Source organism: Gekko japonicus, unplaced genomic scaffold (genome assembly GCF_001447785.1).
Source record: "Gekko japonicus isolate JY-2015 unplaced genomic scaffold, Gekko_japonicus_V1.1 scaffold1635, whole genome shotgun sequence".
Classification (NCBI taxonomy): domain Eukaryota; kingdom Metazoa; phylum Chordata; class Lepidosauria; order Squamata; family Gekkonidae; genus Gekko; species Gekko japonicus.
This window is the reverse complement of record NW_015168098.1, coordinates 127,218-149,096: the sequence shown is the minus strand read 5'-3', so window position 1 is coordinate 149,096 and position 21,879 is coordinate 127,218. Positions and strand designations below refer to the sequence as shown.

General features: G+C 43.5%; 1 protein-coding gene across 1 annotated transcript; it reads right to left on the bottom strand.

Moving 5' to 3' along the window:
• Nucleotides 1-9,864: 9,864 nt before the first annotated feature.
• LOC107113437 (olfactory receptor 6M1-like) lies at nt 9,865-15,867 on the bottom strand. Its single transcript, XM_015414765.1, has 4 exons — nt 15,864-15,867; nt 14,809-14,918; nt 14,067-14,169; nt 9,865-10,835 (listed from the first exon to the last, which is right to left on the bottom strand). The coding sequence occupies exons 1-4, from the start codon at nt 15,865-15,867 to the stop codon at nt 9,865-9,867; spliced, it is 1,188 nt and encodes a 395-aa protein (XP_015270251.1).
• Nucleotides 15,868-21,879: the final 6,012 nt, after the last annotated feature.

Below are 21,879 nucleotides of genomic sequence, written 5' to 3'. Positions count from 1 at the left end.
AGATGATCAGCAGGGAAAAACTGGAGCCAAAATCTTTGTGGGGATGCAATTGTCCAGGTCTACCTGATCCTCCAGTAGTTGTAGTTGTGGAAAATTCTTTTCCTGGATTGTAGGCAGGCAATAACAAGCCCAGATTTACAGCGGTCCCACTCACTTTGTGCAAAGTTCAGCAGACACCCAGGGAGGCAATAGTGGAGATGGTGGCCATGGACTGATCCAAGGGTTTCTTGTGTGCTAAACCACTGCTGCTTCTGCTGAGCTACAGATGACTTTATACTTCTCTTTATTTACTGAAAATAATTTTCCAGCCATGAAGTTCCAGTAACAAAAAGCCTGTGACAGCTCTTATGACACAATCTGTGAAAAGCATACAACTTCAAAAAAAAAATCAGAGCCAAGACAAAATATGAAAGCACAAAGGGAAATACATTGTCTTTATTAAAAATGGCAGTAATAATAATAATAATAATAATAACAATAATAATAACAATAATAATAATAATAATAATAATAATAATAATATACTTTATTGTCATTGTACATAGTACAACAAAATTAAAGGTGCAATCATTTGGTGATCTACAACCATACTCATACACTCACACAACCATTCACAACCATCCCATAACTCCCTTAAGGTTCACATTGCAACTTAAACCACCAATGTCACCCAAATTCCAATTTCATACTGCATTTAAAGCAATAATAGCTCTCGAAAAAAACCTATTTTTAATCTGTTTGTCCTTGTTTTAATTGTCTTATATCTTCTACCCGAAGGCAGCAGTTCAAACAGGGAGTGTTTATACCTTTACTTTCGAAATGTCAGACAGTTGCTCAAGGCAGATAAAACAGTGTCAATCATAATAAAAAACTGCTTGAAAAAATGTTACTACATTACAAATGTACAGGTTCCAAAATATAAAACATGTTTTGTGCCTGTCTTTTTTGTCTATGTACTTGGCCTGAAAGTAACTTGGGGGCAGGGCAATGGTGTGGGGAAACAGTTATTTCCCCTTCACTATCACCCCTGCTTCAGCTGCTGTTCTGAGTCTAAACTCCAACACCCAATACAAGTTCTGTCAAGTAGAAGAGAGAGTAGTCCAGCTTAAAACCATGTTTATTCTAGATAGGGTTGCCAGTTTCCTCCTAGCATCCAGCAGAGGATGTGGGGGGACTTACCGGGAGCAGGAGGGAGGCCCAGCCAATGTTGCAGCAATGTGTCTACATCACTTCCAATGTGACCTGGAAGTGATGTCATCATGCAGCAATGTCAGGGTGACACTCTGGTGTTTGGGCAAAATCTCTATGGTAAATTTGGCTTCTACCATAGAGGTTTTTGCCCAAATACCAGAGCATCACCCCAACATCGTCCATTTGATGATGTGGCTTCAGGGTCATGTCGGAAGTGACATAGACCCATCACTGCACCTTCGACTGGGCCTCGCTTTTCCCCCCCGGGGCCTGGAGGCGGGGGACACCTGTCTCCACCAGGCGGTCTGGCAACCCTACTTCTAGAAGAGCTGGAACTCCAGGTTGCGAACATAAAATCATGATAGGCAGTTTGAATACCTATTGAGCAGGGAGGGTAGATTGGTAGGAGCATTGGTTTAGTTATATCATCTGAGTTGTGCTTTTGTTTCCCCTTTCTGTCTCCAGGTATAAAAACTGGATGTGGTCTGAGGTGTGATCATGAGCTGAAGGGCAAAAGCCCAAGGTCTCTTGAACCTTAGCTCTTAACACATGGCCTTGGGCAACCTGGACCCAGGACCAGCCTGAGATGGTGGGTAGAAAGTGCCATCAAGTTGTGGCCACCTCATAACAACCCCTTAGGTCTTCAAGGCAAGAACCATTCAGAGGTGATTTAGCGTTATCTGCCTCTGAATAGCAACCCTGGACTTCCTCGGTGGTCTCCCATCCAAAAACTAACCAGGCCTGTCCCTGCTTAGCTTTTGAAATCTGATGGGATTAGGCCAGCCTGGCAACCCCGTAAGGCAAGAGATGTTCAGAAGAGGTTTGCCATTGCCAGTCTCCATGTCACAGCTCTGGTATTCCTTGGAGGTCTCCCATCCAAATACTAGCCAGGGCCGACCCTGCTTAGCTTCCAAAATCTGACAAGACCAGGCTAGCCTGGGCTATCTAGGTCAGGGTATAGGGTTGCCATAAATTGGAAGCAGCTTGATGGCATGTAACGCACGTTGTTGTTATTGAAAAATAATGACCACTTACAATTTTTGATACCATCTTCGCAATTAATTTAATCATAGTATGTTCATAGAGAAAAGTATATAACATCTCAATAAATTTCAATAATTAGCTTCACACTTTTTAAGGCACTGATTAGTTTCAAAGCTCCAAGTCTACTGATTAACTTTAAAAATAAAGCCTAAGTTGAGAAATCTCCAAAGACCGGAACTGGCATTGCATTAATGATCTACTTGATAATTAATTTTCCAGGGAATAAAGTTAATGCACAAACTTACTAAAGTCTTCTATTAGTTTTACTTACAAAATCTGACATCTAGTGGCCTTGGTTGACGGGGAGGAAACAGAAACTGGTCTAAGGGATTTCTAATAAACTAAGATGGAGCCAAATGGATTCTAAATACCAAATTCCGCTTTCTGTTGGGCCTAATTCTATAACTACACAGATTTTACATATCGTGCCAGTATATGTCAGACCCATAACACCACTATGTTGTATCAGTTTATCTCCTAACCCTAAATTTAGTTCAATTTGAAGATTTGATTGACTGGTGTGCTTTGGGATGAATCATATGAAGGTATTCACAGATGTGTCAAGTATTCCTCAAAGAGTGCACCATACAGAGATTAGTTATCAACAACTTTGAATGAACCAGTCAGACTCATAATCAGGGTGGCTAAAGAGAGGCACAGGGATCGGATTTATCTTCATATAGGTATACGTGTAAGATGGGATGCTGTGCAGATAGCATGGGCACCAGGACGCCAGTATCTGAAGCCGCGGAAGGAAGCCGGATGACAACTAGCCCGGGGTGCTGGTAGGCAGTCACCACCCTGTAGACAATGTGGCCCTAGTCAGGTTAATTGGTTGGTTAGAACCACTATGTAAACCGCCCAGAGACCCTTCGGGGTCAGGGCGGTATATAAGCCGAAGGTATAAATAAATAAATAAATAAATAAATTAGACGTTATCTGCCTCTAACTAATCTAATCTACCTTGCACTGGTTATGGATAATCTGTTTCCAGAAATTCACTAAAATATTGCATGTGGATGGCAGGTAGTCACCCTCCATGGAGAGCCAGTTTGGTGTAGTGGTTAAGTGCGTGGACTCTTATCTGGGAGAACCGGGTTTGATTCTCCACTTGCACCTGCTGATGTGACCTTGGGCAAGCCATAGTTCTGATAAGAGCTGTCCTTGAAAAAGAGCCGTTTGTGTCAGAGTTTTCTCAGCCTCACCTACCTCACAGGGCGTCTGTTGTGGGGAGGGGGAGGGAAAGGAGTTTGTAAGCCGCTCTGAGACTCCAAGTGAAGGGCGGGGTATAAATCCAATCTCTTCTTCTTCTTCTTCTTAACTATAGCTACCATCTAACTGCATCACATTAACTTTTAGAGGGGCACACGTTTGAATGTCCCTTCCACTGAAACAATGTGGTGTGAATAGTCCATCTACACTGAGATGGGTGCCCTTTTGCCATTAAGTTGCAGCTGACGGGGTTTCCAAGACAGGAGATGTTCAATACTGGTTGGGCATTGCCTACCTCTGTGTAGTGACCATGGACTTCCTTCATGGTCTTCCATCCAAGTACTAACCAGGGCAAACCCTGTGTAGCTTATGAGACCTGATGAGATAGAGCCAGCCTGGGCCACCCAGATCATGGGTGCCTCTCCCCACAAAATCATTCTTAGTGACCTTGCACTGGTTATGGATAATCTGTTTCCAGAAATTCACTAAAATATTGCATGTGGATGACAGGTAGTCGCCCTCCATGGAGATCTCAACATGTGAACTACATTACTATGGGAGGGGGTGGTTCACCCCTGTTGCTGTCTCTCCATTCACCTTGCGTCCAGTTGCAAATCGATTTGGTTTCCATCTGCCTGCTCCAGAGCTTTTTCGAGGGTAGCTTCTATGTGGTGGAACAGTCTTCCTGTGCAGGCTAGAGGGTTGCCAGCTCTGGATTGGAACATTTCTGGAGATCTGGGGATGGAGACTGGCGAGTGAGGGTTTGGGAGGGAAGGAACATCAGTGGGGTATAAAACCATACCATCCCCCTCTCCAAAGCAACCATTTTCTCCAAGGGAATTAATCAATTGTAATTCTGTGACCCTGATGCTGGGAAAGATTGAAGGTCAAAGAAGACGGGGACAACAAAGGATGAGATGGTTAGACAGTGTCATAGATGCAGGGAACATGAAATTGAGCAAACTTCAGATGATGGTGGAAAACAGGAGGGCCTGGCGAGATCTTGTCTATGGGGTCGCGAAGAGTCAGACTCAACTGTGCGACTGAACAATTCTGTGAGATCTACAGGCTCCACCATGAGCTTGGTAACCCACCCTAGTATGCCAGCAAAGGAATTATTAGCATTTAGACAGCTCCATAGAAGATAATCTATTACTAATCAGATCCATGATGAACAGTTTAAATTTTGTGATAAATATAAGCAACAAATTGAACCTTCAGTGCCTTCATTGAAACCTGTTACAGACCATCCTGTTTTTAAAATGGCCACGTGGACTGGCAATTTGTGTCTGTGTGTCAGATATTGCTTGGCTAAATTGATACATTTTGGAGGTACACAACCATACCCTTAATATGCAGTTCAAGAAAAACAAAGTCCAGAAGAAGTCTCTGGATATTAATACATATAATTTATAAAGGCTTTCCATAGGAACACTCTGCTCACAACCCTGTAGTCTGCTGTGTTCTTGGTATTTAACAATTGTTTGAATAATCAATGATGTCTTTTGTGCCCAATGGTGTAGCAGTACCAGATGGAACAATAAGAACATAAGAGATGCCAATGTTGGATCAGGCCAAAGGCCCATCTAGTCCAACACTCTGTACCACACAGTGGCCAGAAATACCAGTGCCATCAGGAGGTCCACCAGTGGGGCCAGGACATTAGAAGCCCTCCCACTGTTGTCCCCCCCAAGCACCAAGATGACAGAGCATCACTTGCCCCAGAGTCCCTATCTATACCTTGTGGCTAATAGCCACTGATGGACCTCTGCTCCATATGCTTATCTAATTCCCTTTTGAAGCCGTCCATGCTTGTAGCTGCCACCACTTCCTGTGGCAGTGAATTCCAAGTGTTAATCACTCTTTGGGTGAAGAAGTACTTCCTTTTATCCGTTCTAACCCGACCGCTCAGCAATTTCATGGAGTGCCCACGGGTTCTTGTATTGTGAGAAAGGGAGAAAAGTACCTCTTTCTCTACCTGCTCTTTCCCATGCATAATCTTATAAACCTCAATCATGTCACCCCTCAGTCGTCGTTTCTCCAAGCTAAAGAGCCCTAAGCGCTTTAACCTTTCCTCATAGGGAAAGTGTTCCAACCCTTTTATCATTCGAGTTGCCCTTTTCTGCACTTTTTCCAAAGCTATAATATCCTTTTTAAGGTGTGGTGACCAGAACTGCACACAGTATTCCAAATGAGGTCTCACCATTGATTTATATAGGGGCATTATTATATTGGCTGATCTGTTTTCAATACCCTTCCTAATAATCCCCAGCATAGCATTGGCCTTCTTTATTGCAGTCACACACTGTCTCGACATTTTCAGTGAGTTATCCACTACAACTCCAAGATCTCTCTCTTGCTCAGTCTCTGCCAGTTCAGACCCCATCAATGTGTATTTATATTTAGGATTTTTGGCTCCAATGTGCATCACCTTGCACTTGGCCACATTGAACCCCATTTGCCATGTTGACGCCCACTCGCCCATCTTTGACAGATCCCTTTGGAGTGCCTCACAATCCTCACTGGTTTTCACCACCCTGAACAACTTCGTATCATCCGCAAATTTAGCCACTTCACTGCTTACTCCCAACTCCAAATCATTAATGAACAAGTTAAAAAGCAGTGGACCAAGTACTGATCCCTGTGGTACCCCACTGCTTACACCCCTCCACTGGGAGAACTGCCCATTTATACTCACTCTCTGTTTTCTATTAATTAGCCAGTTTTTGATCCATATCCATAAAAGGACTTGTCCTTTTATCCCATGATTTTTGAGCTTACTCAGGAGCCTTTGATGAGGAACTTTATCAAAAGCTTCCTGGAAGTCAAGGTAAACAATATCTATTGGATTCCCCTTGTCCACATGTTTGTTCACCCCCTCAAAGAACATTAACAGGTTAGTGAGACAAGATCTTCCCTTACAGAACCCATGTTGAGTCTGCCTCAATAGGTTTTGTTCATCTATGTGCCTACTAATTCTTTCCTTAATAATGGTTTCCACCAATTTACCCGGTATCGACGTCAGACTGACTGGCCTGTAATTTCCCAGATCTCCTCTGGAACCCTTTTTAAAGATGGGAGTGACATTAGCTACCTTCCAGTCCTCAGGAATGATGGGAGAGATTACATATTTTTGTCAGGAGATCCACAAGTTCACAATTGAGTTCTTTCAGAACTCTTGGATGTATGCCATCTGGGCCTGGTGATTTATCCATTTTTAAGTTGTCTATCAGTTTTAGGACCTCCTCTCTCATCACCTCAATCTGTCTCAGGTCTTTCAACACCCCTCCTGAACTCAGCGGCTCTGGAGTGGGGAAGCACCTCTCATCTTCCACAGTGAAGACGGAGGCAAAAAATGCATTTAGCTTCTCAGCCATTTCCCTATCATCCTTCAGTAAATAAACTGAGTTATCATCCTTTTTCAGATTAAAAAATAGACTGATTGCAAACATCATATCCCACCACATTCCCTGATAGGGACCCAGTGAGGTGTGTTAGGCTGAAAATGGTTGAGTGGCTGAGGTCACCTGGCAGACTTCCATGGCAAAGAAGAAATTCAAATCTGTGTTTTCTAGATCCTAGTCAGGCAATCTAACCACTATCCCTCCTTGGTTTTGTTACAGAGGGGATATTTTCTACCCTCCCTGCCTGTGCTGCCTGTCCTTGTAATCAGTTCTTGCGGTTAATATGCTGCTATACTCCAACATTCATAGGATGGAGAGCTGAGTTGTATTTTGAGTTTTATTTTGAGTCTTTGTGTTCATAGCCCTGCAGACTCCATCACACATATATGTGAAGAAATAGCCAGAGGGGAGGCAGTATACACACTATCCCACCTATAACAATGATTTCTGAAACTATGTTTTGTTCCATACTCGATTGTGGTTTATGTTCCATGTATTCAAATACTGATAAACTTGTACGGTCCTCAGTCCACTTATTGACAGGAGATGGGAATGTATCTCTCCAGTGTTTTAATACAAATCTTTTAGCTGTAGTACGGGCACAGAGGGTCCATTTTCATTGATCACTGGTTAGCCTCCAAGAGATGGACAGATAGTTTAAAAGTACATAAGCATCCTCAAGAATCCATGAACACTCTAACGCAAAGTTGATATGAGTAATAACTTCCTCCCAGTAGAAACAAATGACTGGACACACCCAAAGCATATGCTTAAGGAGCACATGTTGTCTGTTACAATGCCAAGAATGCCAACATTTAGACAGTTCACTCATTCCTTTACTAAAGAGTCACTCTGGTGTCCAGTATATCACACATACATGCATGCATGCATGCATGCATACATGCATGCATACATACATACATACATACATACATACATACAGAATATATTGAAACTTAAGATCCATAGAGAGAGCAGGTATAAAATTTAAGGCCATATTGCACTGGCAAAATAGGGTGACCTAGCTCCTTATTCCATTCATTCCTGAGACCTGCATATCATATTTATTAACCAACACCAAACATTTAGACACAAAAATATTGTGATTTATGTTCTAGTGTGTCCAGAAGAAAAGGGGACTCTGAGACACTGAATGCATCAGCGCCATATGTAAATACGGACAGATGTTGCAACTGGAAGAATTGCTGTTCAACAGAAGTTGACAAGTTATGTCGGTACTTCAGCTGAGAAAATGACACAAACGCATCATCATAGTCTATCAATAGAGCCAATGAAAAAAACAGCCTATCTGTTAAAGCCATCAATAAAAAAAGACTTTCTCCTAATTTTTTTGTTTGGATTGGTCCATAACTTTAATTTAGAATCTGAAAACAGATTTATTTGATATTGTAATGGCTTTATGAGCCATAGTTCTCTAGCTGCCGAAACTACAGCAAGAACTGGATCCATTCTAGCATAAGTAAGTCCTAAAACATTCTATTTAGAAAGAAGCCTCATACAAGAAGCCCCCCAAAGAGCCCAAGATGCCTGATTATATAAACTGAGATCAGAGGAACCACATTCTCCTTGGGCTACACCACACTGCCTTCCCTCCCAGACAGTATCTTAGACAACGGTTAATGTGGAAAAAAACACAGATTCACCAACAATTTATTTGACGTTCCACCAGGAGATGTGGCAACAACCTTGAAAACATACACATATATAGACTTCTATATCAGTTTTTCTCCTCCCCTCCCCAGTATTTTCAGACTTAAACATTTCTAACTTGGACTCCACTTCCAGTGTGAACATAACCCCAGCATTAGCTGTGATGTCTTAGAAGAAGTGGGGAATCTTTTGTATTTTCCTGGAATGTGGCTGGATGGTGCAAATCCCTTGAGTTGCTCTTCACTGTATTTCACTGCAAGAGATTTCAGCTACAGATGATCATTTTTGCACCATTTTTTTGACAATGTGTATCCCTGCTGGCAAAGATCCCTCTATAGGTAGACTGAGAGCTGATATTGCATGTCTGGTCTCCTATACCTTGAAGACAAAATGATCTTCTCGTAGCATCATCTGTGACGTACATTCAGCATGTTCTGGCTAGTTCTCTCCCATCCTTACAGTATCTGTAGGTGACGAACATGCTTAGAATGTTATGGATAAAAGTGCCTCCCACCCGTTTCTATCAACCTACTCCCCCCCATGGATGAGAGACATAGGACATACAATAGAGCATTGGCCAGCTACATGGAAATCATTGAAATATGTATGAGCGACCAACTATAAAGAAAATATTTATAAGGTGTACCATAGATGGTACTGGTCCCCGGATAGGTTAGCGAAATGTGACCAGTCTTTATCCAAGATATGTTGGAAATGCGGAAAAAATATAGGGACGTATTTTCACATGTGGTGGCGATGCGTGAAAGTGGAGAAGTATTGGAGAATGATAGGAAAGCTTATTCAGGACATTATGAAATTAAAAATGACTCTAACCCCGGAAATAGCACTATTAAATATGGTACTGGAAGAGTATCCACAAAATAACAAATACTTATTAACATTTATAGTGACTACTGCTAGGATATTGATGGCTAAATATTGGAAATGTGAGATTTTGCCAACAAGAGAAGAAATTATATTGAAACTGATGGAGTTAGCAGAAATGGACAAACTAATGTTAAGTCTTCAAGGGAAAGATGGAGGTGTATTTAAAAAAAGATGGGAAAGAATGTATATTTGGATCCAAGGCACATGGGGATGTATGGATTGAAATATATATCTGAAGAAGTTTATGTAAATATAATAAGACTCAAGTTTTGTAAGTAAGAATGGATATATGTAAATTGGGAAAATGATAAATAAATGTATATTTTAAAAAACCCTACTCCCCCCCAAAAAAAATCTGTACTCTAAACATAAACTATCACCATTTGGCCATAAGACCTCCACAATCAAACTGGGCTGTTGTGACCAGGGAAATGGGAAGATGGCCCCATTCTGCTCACAGTTTCAAGGTTTGCCTCTTCAGACAGTCTCTCAAGGCCTCTTTCACCTTCTCATTTCTCAGGGTATATATAAAAGGGTTGAGCAAAGGGGTCACCACAGCGGTGAGTACAGCTACAGCCTTCTGAACAGCCAGAGAGCGCCCCTGACCCGGCAAAGAGTACATGAAGATGGCGCTGCCATAGAAGATGGAAGCTACAGTAAGATGGGATGCGCAGGTAGAAAATGTCTTTAGTCGACCTTTAGTGGAGTTCATACGCACTATGGTGGTGATAATGTAGACATAAGAGACACCAGTGACAGCCAGTGAGCTGAGCAAAACGACTGAAGAGAGGATAGACACCAGGGCTAGGATGAACTGAACTTCATTGCAAGACAGCTTTATCATTGGGGCATAGTCACAGAAGAAATGGTCAATGACATTAGAGCCACAGAAAGTCAACTGGAAGAACAGTACAATTGGGCCAATGGTAGAAAGGAAACCACCTATCCAGCAGCCTAGGACCAACGTCATGCAGACACGACCATTCACAATGATGGCATAGCGAAGTGGGTGGCAGACGGCAACGTAACGGTCAAATGACATCACGGCGATAAGGATGAACTCGGTAGTGCCAAGGAAGAAGTAGAAATAACATTGGGCAGCACAGCCCAGGAAAGAGATGGTTTTGTTCAAGGAGACCAGATTTGCCAACATCTTTGGGGTGATTGTCAAGACAAAGAGGATCTCCAGGAGGGAGAGATTGCAGAGAAAGAAGTACATGGAGGTCTGGAGCTGTTGGGCGAGGCATACCAGTGTGATGATGGTGATGTTCCCAGTCAGTGTTAACAGGAAAACGGCAAGAAGCATCACAAAGAAGAGGTTCTCCACAGACTTGGGAAGTTGGAAGCCAATTAAAATGAACTCTGTCACCTGTGTTGTGCTACTCTGATTCCTTGGTGCAATTTCCGTTTGAGCTGAGACACCACCTAGAAGTCAAAGAGAGGCACATTTTGATTTTTTTAAAATTTTTTATTCATAAAGCAAAAAAGCACAACAGCAATTACATACAAGTCATAAACAACCTTCTTTACAGTGAGTGGTGAACCAAACCGACACTTATAAATCCCATTAGTCCTAACAAGTTAACCTTTCTTGTAACTCTCTAATCAGCGAACTACTTAAAGAAGCAACTAAACCAGCTTCCTTAATGGTGATCGTTCTAATGTACTATATCCTATGATTTGGATTAACAATAAACTAAACTAAGCGCTGCCGCCAAAAGATTTGCCAGACTGTCCCAAACTGGTGCTTTTTGACAGATTAGAGGCAGTTACGGCATCTAGGGCCCAAAAAGAGCTTATTTTAAGTTTGTTTGATTCAGAGCTGCCCCCTTTCTGCCTTCCAAGCGACCAGGCACACCATAGGTTCGCCCTTTGCTTGAGACGGGACAAGATGCCCTTTCGTAAGACCCTTCTCATAGAAATATAACAGAAGAAGAGGAAAAGAAGAGATTTATACCCCACCCTTCACTACCCTAAGGAGTCTCAGAACATAAGAACATAAGAAAAGCGAATGTTGGATCAGGCCAGTGGCCCATCCAGTCCAACACTCTGTCACACAAGTGGCCAAAAATACCAGGTGCCATAAGGAGGTCCAGCAGTGGGGCCACTTACAATCTCCTTCCCCTTCCCCTTCCCACAACAGACAGCCTGCGAGGTAGGTGGGGCTGAGAGAGCTCTTTTGAGAACTACCCTTGAGAGAACAAATTCAAGGGTTAGGACTCCCTTTGTCTGACAAAGTGAGCGTTGACTCCCAAAAGCTCATACTCCAGGAAATCTTGTTGGTTTCTAAGGTGCTACTGGACTTGAACCTTGCAGCCCTAGAAATTATTTCACTTTACTTTTAGTATTGTCTATAAAGCACAGTGGGCTTAGACAGAAAACTTACAAGTTACCAAAACAAACAAACAAACAAACAAACAAACAAACAAAGCACCACATAAAAAGAAGTGAAAGGCGCCATAGAAATGCCACATAAATGTATACAAGTGGAGTAGATTATTTTTTTTTGAACCAGAATTTAAGGGGCATGCAAAGTTGAAACACTTTTTATGAGAGAGACATTTAATTTATAACTGAGTTCAAAGGATGCTCAGTCTTCGTAACAGTTCAGTTTACGTGTAATACCCCAAGTGCAATTAAACATCTTGTCATTGAGAATCTTGAGGTATCCCATGAAGTGCCATGTACCAAGTATCATGTATTTACACTTACCATCTAATATTGGCATTAGTGACAATGGAGACAATTCATAGAATCTTTTTGTCTTGTTGTGGCTGCATATCTTGCTTTCATCCTCTCTACAGAATGGCAGCTTAAGCTTTTTATAAAGGTACCGGAGGGAGGTTGTTAAGCTTCGCAAAGTTGTTCTACATAGATGTTGCTCTGCATAGATTGTCAGGGGAACCTCTCACAACTTGGGAGTATCTTATTAAGTTGGCGATTCAGTACCAGTGGCACTGGAATGGCACTTTGCTAGACTGACCATTGTGACAAGTTTTCAGAATGGCAAGTGCTCCCAAATGTGCCTACCCGAGAAGCCTGAACAGTTGCTGAGGCCCCAGTGAAACTCAGAAATGAAGTGGGGCTATCAGAGAAAGGGACTTCACTAGTTCTAACTCTTGTCTCTATATATGATTTATATCATGACACAGAGCCCGTGTGGCATAGCGGTTAGAGTGTAGGACAAGGACCTGGGACACTGAGCTTCAAATGCCCATTCTGCCATGGAAGAGACCGTCCAGTTAATGATTCTGGATATAGAGGAAAAGGGAACTGGCAAAGACTCACAAAGAAATACTTGAAAACAGTGTCTGAGATTGATATTCCCTCTAAAAGATCCTTTTCTCTGGGTCATTGGCCAAGTTCAGACTGGGAGTTTGGCCCGGCAGCCAAACGTTTCAGGAGCGTTTCAGTAGCGGTTTAAAGGGGTGGGTTCAAACAGGCACATCTGTCAGGCGCCCCCCAGCCGTACTCAAGCCGTCTTGTGCCGCTTCCCTCCCGAGTTTAAAAAGTACCAAGTGAAAGTGGTAGCAAACCATGTGTAGAGCTTGATTCCGGTTGATTCCGGTTACCTGATGTCTGAACGCAAGTGCTGCTAAGGTGGGAACAACCCGCAGTCATTGATAATAGGCACTGGCTGTTTCCGCAGCAGGCGCCCATGCGCATAGGCGCATGCAGTGGAGTGCAGAAGCAGCCGCTAACAGCCCACCAAGGGCGGGCCAACAGTGCAAATGCTCCCGTGCACTTCCTCCACGGAATTCTCCCACTTCACCCGCTGCAGTGTGAATGGGAATACCACGAACAAGCTGTTCCCGGTCTGTTCCGGGTCTTCTTCGCCACGACTCCCTAGCGCTTCACATTGCCAATCTGAACTCTGCCATTAATAAGGTGTTGACCATATGAAACGTGGCGTCTTGTGAACAATTTCTAATAAGAACTATGTTTCCTGTGTGTATGTCTTCCTTGTTTAGGCTCTTTTGCGCCCTTAGGCTTGTTTTTCATTTAATAAAATAACTTCTTGATTAGAATGGTATTAAACAGCATCAGGGGTCATTTCCTGCGGGAGCGCACAGGAGTGGAGCTCCGGCAGTAAGGAGCCCAGGGGGTGGGCACATGCAACAAGCCCTGCCCCCTGCTCCCAGCAGCCCTCAGTTGGGCCACAAGGATCAAGAAGCATCCAGGTAAGTTGCAGAGCCCGCCCCAGCCCGTCTTCAGGTACAAGCTCTCCCTCCTCTGCGAGGACAGATCTGCACGTCCCCCCCCCCCAATAGCTAGCAATCCGAAATAGTCCAGTGAAGCCTGAGTGGTGGGCGTTGCCTTCTGACACACTTCTGGTGATGTCAGGGGGTGTGGTATATGTAAATTAGTTATGCTAATAAGTTATGCTACTGAGCTCCTGCACCTCTTTTTCTATGAAATGACCCCTGAACAACATGAGGAATAGGGCAGAGGGCTCAATATAGGGAAGAAAGGTCCAGTAGGAACACGAATATTGGCTAATCGTATCATATGGATTGCTTATCATATCACTGAAACCTGCTCTAAGGAAATTCCAAAAAGGCAATTTGCTACACTGAGCAACAGCAAATCCGATCCCTGTATTGCCTGTCACGAAATTTACTGCAAAAATAACGAGTGAAATGTTAGCCTCCTCACTCTGCAGCATCGTATTGGCTAGTGATTGTGCTACTACCATGGGGGCAGTATTTGCCTGCAGTTCATTGCTTGAGTGATGAGTCGACATTCGAAGCTCAGTGACCTACAGAGAAAAGGTGCAGTCCAGTGTCCACAATCAGTGAAGGGCTGTAGTCTCTGTTTCTCAACAAGTCTTCATAAGAGGGGGGGGAAATATAGGAAGATGTCAGTCTAAGAACTCAGTACCATGTATATGGATGTGTGAGCAGGGCTGCTCATGTGGTGTTTCACTGGGAGAAATACAGCCATGCTGCCCACTCGGGTGCTGCTGAAAGGGGAAGAGATTTATTTTATTTATTTATTTAACCTTCGATTTCATATACCACCCTAACCTCCTTGGGGTTCTCTGGGCAGTTTACATGTGGGGTGCTAAGCATATTATACCTTAACTTGGGCCACATTTGCAGGGGATGGGACAGCCTACCGGCACCCAGGTGGAGGCTGATGTTTCTTTTTCCGGCTCGGCTCTAGTACTAGTAGTCCATCGGCTAGATGTCCCTCCTGGTGCTCAGGCAGACCGACACGACTCACATCCTCCTCCGGCTTCGGCTGCATCCCTCGGGCTCTGCCACGCCTCCAGATGATGTTATCGTGCACCTCCACCTCCGCCGACGCCAGCCGCCTGTTGTTCCTGCTGCTGGCCACCAGGGATCGCTTCCTCTGGCCCTGCTGCTGTTGCCTGCTGCCGCCGCCGCCACGTTACCAAGCACACGCCGCCTCCACCGCCAGTACTCCACTGCAGCTGGTGTCCACCGACGCCGCCGTCGCGTTCCTCCACACACCTCACTAGAGGTGTACTATTACTGGAGGACGCTGAGAAGTGGAGATGGAGGCTCTTACACAGTACAATGCAGACACCAAGTGACTGAAAAGACAGCATAACCTAGTGCTGGCAAAGGATGTCATCCCTTGCACCGAAGTCAGGGCCCCTATCCATTTGGCAGCCCTGTGATTCTGCACGATGCTCTAGGGGCAGCTTCAGTGTTTCCATCTCTATATCCTGCCGTGACACATGCCAATAAATGCAATGACCCCCCCCCCGCCATCACGGCTACTAAGTTAAACCATCCAAAGACAGAAAATATACTTTAATGGCATAAAGTGTATATCACATTAAGCGGTCCTGTTCACAATTACAAGATGCAACTTCTAAACCCTCTCCAAAAGCACCAGGTGTTCAAAATTTTAAAGAGGAGCATGTGATGGTGGTAGATCATCAGTGCCACTTTACGTCCATTGTCAGAACAGCAGAAGTTGGGGGGGGAGCTTGCAGGGAGCCATTCTTCTCAGGGTCAGTGGACCAGCGGGTTGCAGACATGGGAACCTCAATCTCCCTAGTGTCTCATGGCATGGTTTCTGACTTTGATATTATATCCAACTTGACATGCAGCATAAAAGTGCCACTGGTGAACTTGTCACCATCCCAATGGACGGGATTCCTCTAGAACAGGGAGGGTGGGTTATCTGTGAAAAAGATGAAGTTAGAGTAGACTAAGATCTCCTCCTCATTTTCAGCCAGGACATACTCTATTCTCTAAATGTGATTGTTCAGAGCCAAACTCACAAGGGGGTATCTGAGGGAAGTGTATCTTTGGGGGGGGGGCTCTAACTGTATCAGCTCAATGGGAGGAACTTTCTAAGCTTCCACTGTAGGAGGGATGGGCTCAGATATCCTAGAAAGGGTGGCCAGCCCATCCTGGAGGCAGAGAGTTCGGGTCAGCCCAGGAGAAGGGGGAAAGTGGCACCATCCAAACCTACCCATGCTGCCAAAGACAAATGCAATCCGAGGCACACTGGGTAGCTGGATTTGTACCCGGTCAGTAGACCAGACTGAAGACTGGACAGCTGAGGACCACCTGCCTGGTCCCTCTCAGGAGGGACTCTGACCAGGCCTCTGATTGGCTGGCTGGAGAGGAGAGCTGTGGGGGCCACAGCACACCTTCAAGAAGATGATGCCCAGTCCAGTGACCTGCCCACTCAGCAGGACATAAAGGGGACCCCTGGTAAAGTAGGCCACCTGTTCTTACCACAGCAAGACTGAACGCAAGTGCTGGATAAAAACTAGATCTTGCCAGTGGTCTATGTTTCAGGGGTGACATTGTAATGGATAGGTAGGATCTAGAGTTGGCCAGATTGTGCTCGGTGGAGTTTATTTCTGTTTTTAGGCTCATGCTACAAGTAAATCAAGTAATGAATTATGTCCAACATCAAGCAAATGGTTTCAGGCTACTGTTTGTCTCTATCCACAACAAGAGGGGAAGAAAAACTAAACCAACCAAGCAAAACCCTCCAAAGGAAATTTGCATAACTTGTTAAGGGCCAACAGTTAAAAACATAAATAGGTATAGATAAAAGTGTCAAATGGTACAAAGTACACTGTTATGGAGCTGCGGTGGCTCAAGTGGTTAAGACGCTGGACTGCAGGCTGTGGAAGGTCGGTAGTTCAGCAGTTTGAGACCCGAGTGCGCTGCATGACAGAGTGAGCTCCCATCTCTAGTTCCAGCTCTTGCCAACCTAACAGTTCGAAAGCAAGAAATTGCAAGTATATAAATAGGTACCACTTTGGTGGGAAGGTAACAGCCTGATAAGGCAATTTTACTTGCACTCTTACGACCTAAACTGAAAGGTACATATTGGTACTAATATTATTTCCAGTATATGCAACTATTTCTGACACAAGGTCAGATACATTTGTGTCCCCACAAATAAAAATCTTTCAGTGTGTCATTCAATTCCAGATTGGAACATTGAATTTTTGGTCCTGTATTAATTGTTTACTGCCTAACATGTGTAACGGGGACTTTGTCTCATGGTGTATTTTGTACTCTGTATTATTTGACCTCTGAAGAAGGCTCTTGTGAGCCAAAACATATCAGGTCATACACTGTTCTTTGTGCATTCGTCCCTTTAAACATTTTATGAGGCTTGATTTGGGCCCTTACAAGGTTTTTATATGTCTTTCAAATAAACACACTTTTGTCTATACCTATTTTGGTTTTTAACTTTCAGCCCTTAACAAGTTTTCTAAACTTCCTTTGGATTTTGTTAGTGTTTGGTCCTTTCCACACTAGACCTTAAATCCTGGTTCAACCCTGTCCCCAAACTTACATTCTACACTACACACGAGTTCACCCCTGTAATTATCTCAGGGTATTTTTTTGTTTCCACATTACATTGAGGTCACCCCAGTTTTGCCCCACACTTGTCCCGGGATAAACGGATGCTGTTATAACCAGGGATAAATGCAAGGTATTGTGTCGCGAGTTGAACTCTGATAAAACCAGGGATGAGATCCAAGTGTAGAAAGGACCATTGTCTCTAGCCAGTTTTCCCGCTAAGGAGGCTGTTGATCAGTCGTTCTAAAAACAAAATTCTCTGCTACCAAAGGTGCCGTTCTGAGGCCAAACTTAACAGCTGTATCCTCCTCCAGTTATATCAGCACAATCTGTAATTATCTAAATCACTGTAATCTGTTTCCATGGCTGAAGTTCACTTACTTCTGGAATGAGCAAAATCTAGACAGGGTTATAACTATCCCTCCCACTGTCCACTGAGAAAAGGGACTCGGATCAACAGGGCTCTGGTCATTTCCATCTCTTGCCATGTGCTTAGTGAAGCCAGGCTTGCAATGGGAGTACTTGCTCTCTCAACCAGCATTCAGGGAATGCAGCTAGAACTATGAAGAAGGTTCTTTTTAAAAAGCTGGTCGAAGTATCTGCAGACTCCGGTGCCACCTCAAGATAGCCTGACTGACCCAGGATGAGGCTGAAATTGGTCACAGGTGACGCTGTGTCCAAACACCAGCTATGTTCCACAGTGTTGTTGGGGATAGTACTGGTGATCCCTCCATCTCCCATAACATGCCAAGGAGCTATTCCTCAGTGCCCCATGAAGGATCCCCTCCCTGTTCCACATGAGTGGTACCAGCCAGGAGATCTTCTCATTGGTGGGATTTCATCTCAGATCTTTTACCATTTTCAGGAACTACTCTTTGATGAACATCCGGCTGAGAAGTTGTTCGGGGTTCCACAGTAAGGAATTATTCTCCCCCCCCCCTTTCTTCCTAAACTTGCTCATTTCTTTCTGCCAGTGACAGAGTACTCAACGAAACAAGGGGTGAGATTGGTTCAACTCAACAACCCCTCCTTAGACATCACATTCTGAATCTTAGGAGGACTTCTCTGTTTGCAGAACACATGGGCTTTCTTATCCAGTCGTGAGAATTGTTGATGTTTTGGAAGGCAGGGGGGAGCGGTACTACACCACACAACTTTTAGAGGCAAAAATAAGTCCATATGTGTAGCATTTCATTGTGATCACCGCCTGGGTCGCTTCCTTCTGCCCCTTCTCTATACACTGCCATATCTACTCTGCAACAGCCCGTCTTTGGTTGCACTGAAAGACAAGACGTTGAAAATTCTTTTGGCTCATGATCAATGCTCCCTCTAAGCTGTGGGGTCTTGTGAGCTACTAGCATTAAAGCTGTGAGCGAGCAACTTGGCTACTGCATACATTAGTGACTCACACAGAAATGTGTGAGTCAGAGACTAAAGAACTGTGGGCTAGCTCACACTAACTCAGCTTAGAAGGAACAGTGCTCATGATAGAGCAGAAATACATGGCCACTGTTCCCTCTAAGCTGAGTTAGTGTGAGCTGGCTCACAGTCTTTTCGCTCCGGCTCACACATTTTTGTCTTAGCTCAGGAAGGTTGGCTCCAGAACAAACTAATTTATGCAGTAGCCAAATCGCTCGCTCACAGCTTTAATGCTCACAAGACTCCACAGCTTAGAGGGAGCATTGGACATGGCTGTCCTCTTGTATTGCATCTTAGATGCTGCAGTATGTGAAAGAGCAGGCTGTCCACGGCTTGATGCCTTAACATCCTTTCAGCCAAATATGGTGACACCAATGGTTTTTAAGGCAAGATGTTAACAGAGATGGTTTTCCATTGCTTGCCTCTACACAGCAAACCATTTTCTCATTTAAATACTAATCAGGACCAACCCCTGCTTAGTTTCAAAAATCCAGTAAAACAGTAAATCACTGTGTACAAATAAACAATATAAGTTGATTTTTATCTGCAATGTTTTAGAATTCAATTATCAACAAAATTACAACCATAACACTATAATATACAATATAAAGCTAAGCAGTACATATAGAATATTACAGTACTAGTTGTAGACAAATGACGGAGTTCTAGTACACTGTCCATTTGCGAGTCCTTCTTCAGGTTTGTCATTCTGTACTTATATCTTCATTAGAATGAAGTGCTGCAAGCTGCAATGGAGTGTAACATGCTTAATAACCACAAACATAAAATTAATATATAGAGGAGCATTTTACAATTCATAAACTCACCCATATTTCAAAATGTTAATTCTTATACAATTTTTTTATGTACGCTACCGCACTTATTCTAGAAAAAAGCAGACAAGCACAATGAGTATTACACAGTCCTTCAGTGACAACATATACAAAGATAATTCAAAATAAAGAAAACATTTTAAAATTTACCAACCTGGTGACTGGGGAGCTCCTATAGCAAGCTCTAATGTGACAAGGTCTACAGTATATAATAATTGGCTAAGCTTCCCTCAGTGTGGCACAATGTCTCAATGGAAAATTTGTAGGCTGCAACAGGTGTTATGTTTTAAGATGGCATGTTCTATCTTAAAGGTACCCTGATCATTTACAGAAAAGAACTCAAGTCTAATTCCTGATTTAATCCTGATGGCATCAGTGTATGTAGCCTGAAGATAAATTCAGCTTCTCTTTGTAATAAAACCCGGGATATATCCACTTGATTATAGGATTGTGATCTGTAATGAAACAATACCATAAACTTAAAATCTTCTGGTTTGTGTGCGGCAGTTTTGAAATGGGCAACCATTGGAGCAGACTCCACCTGGTTCCTAATGCGAGAGAGATGTTCCTGAATGTGAATTTTTATAGGTCTTGTACTGATTCCTATGTAGACCAATTTATATACACATACACAGGCATATACCACCTTAGAGGTATTACAATTACTGAAATGATTAATCTTCACTTGCTCTGACCTAGTGAGATGCTGGAAAACAGAACCTTCAATTGATAGTGAACACACATTACAACTTTCCCCACATTTAAAGTGTCCCACTCTGACTGGAACTGTATTATGTTGTCTACTCATATCAGAATGGACCAAAACATCTCCTAAATTTCTGGTGCTTCTAAAACCTATTAAAGGAGTCCAGGTGCACCCTGGAACCTCACTGAGTAAATGCCAATGCTTTAGTATAATAGCTTTTATAGGTTTTTCTAAGAGATTATATTGAAAAGTACACTGAATGTGATTACTATCTGTTTTGGCTTTGTTCTGCAATAAGGACATTCTATTTATTTTGTTAGTTCTAGAGAAAGCAGAATAGACTATGTGTTCTGGGTACCCCCTGTCTAAGAATTGACCCATCATTTTCTTAGAGTCCTGCTCATAATCAGAGCGAAGTGTAGAATTTCTTTTAAGTCTCAATAATTGTCCATATGGTATGTTGTTGCATAATTGAGGTGAATGATAAGAGTCATATTTTAAAAAGGGATTCTTATCAGAGCTCTTACAGAATGTCTTGAAATATAATGTTCTATTCTCACTGATGGTAATGAGCACATCCAGAAAGTTGATGTAATGATGGTGATGATGTTCAGTAAACTTGATAGTGAGTGGCATGCAATGAATTTAGCCATACATAAAATTGCTGAAATTTACTTTCATCTCTAAAAAGACAGATGATGTCGTCAATATACCTTTTCCAAAAAAATATATGGTCATAGAAGGGATTACACGACTTGTCAAAAATAAACTTCTCTTCCCGGCATCCGGTCGAGCTTTGATGGACGGCTGACGCGTCCTGAAATTGCTCAGGGCGGGCGACAGCTTCTTTCGACAGCTTGGGTTATTTACAGCCCAACGCAGCACCCCTCCGTGCGGGGGGGAGCCAAGAATGCAGCAGTGCCCAAGCAGAAGTTGAGATCAGAATGATTTATGTCCCGGAGGGGGCATGTTTCACTCTTTGAACTCCTTCTACGAAGCGGGCAGAAGCAGATCATCACTACAGAAGCTGTTCGAGCTGGAATTCCAGCATAAACCCACCATCAGCCGACCTCTTGGGGAAGGAAAACAGTGAGTTGGATGAAAAGAAGCAATGTGCACCCCAGTTTAGAAGTGTGAGATAACAATAACAGATATGCTTACCGTTTAATGGAGTAAAAGACATTTTGACATAGCGGTCAAGCGGATATTAAATCTAGCATCCCGATGGTGTAATTTTGGAGGAAAAAGCCGTGTTTATTACTCTTAAAATCACTTAAAAAATAACTTTGTTGAACATTCCTGTGGTGAGCAAAAGTGAAATTGACGAAAGCTATCGCGAGTCTTGAATGCCTGTTGCCACGTTGAAAGCCTTCCGACAGGAAGAAAACCATCAATACATCGCACAGAGTGGCCCGGTGGACTGTCTGGTAACCGGAAGAAGATCGACTATGGTCCTGTTCACACGAGGCAATTTGGCCCAGGAGCAGGACAGTTCGGGGGCGGATCAAACCAGCGCGATCACACCACAACATCTGGGAAGCATCATGCTTCCGCCCCCGAACTGGACCTTCCCGGGAAAAAGCGCCTCAAGTTGACACCACCTACCTCGGTGGTTCAACGAGTAGACGCGCTGCAATCCGGGCATCTGATCGCCGGCGCTCCCTTGCGCCGGCACAATCCCGGCCCGGAGCCGAACTGCG

Excerpts from the sequence above, each read along its gene's own strand:
- LOC107113437 (XM_015414765.1), bottom strand. Across the intron at positions 14,170-14,808 it reads GTGGAGGCGGCGTGTGCTTG|GTCACTGAGCTTCGAATGTC; the intron begins GTAACGTGGCGG and ends TTTTCTCTGTAG. Across the intron at positions 10,836-14,066 it reads AGCCAATACGATGCTGCAGA|GTGGTGTCTCAGCTCAAACG; the intron begins GTGAGGAGGCTA and ends TTTGACTTCTAG.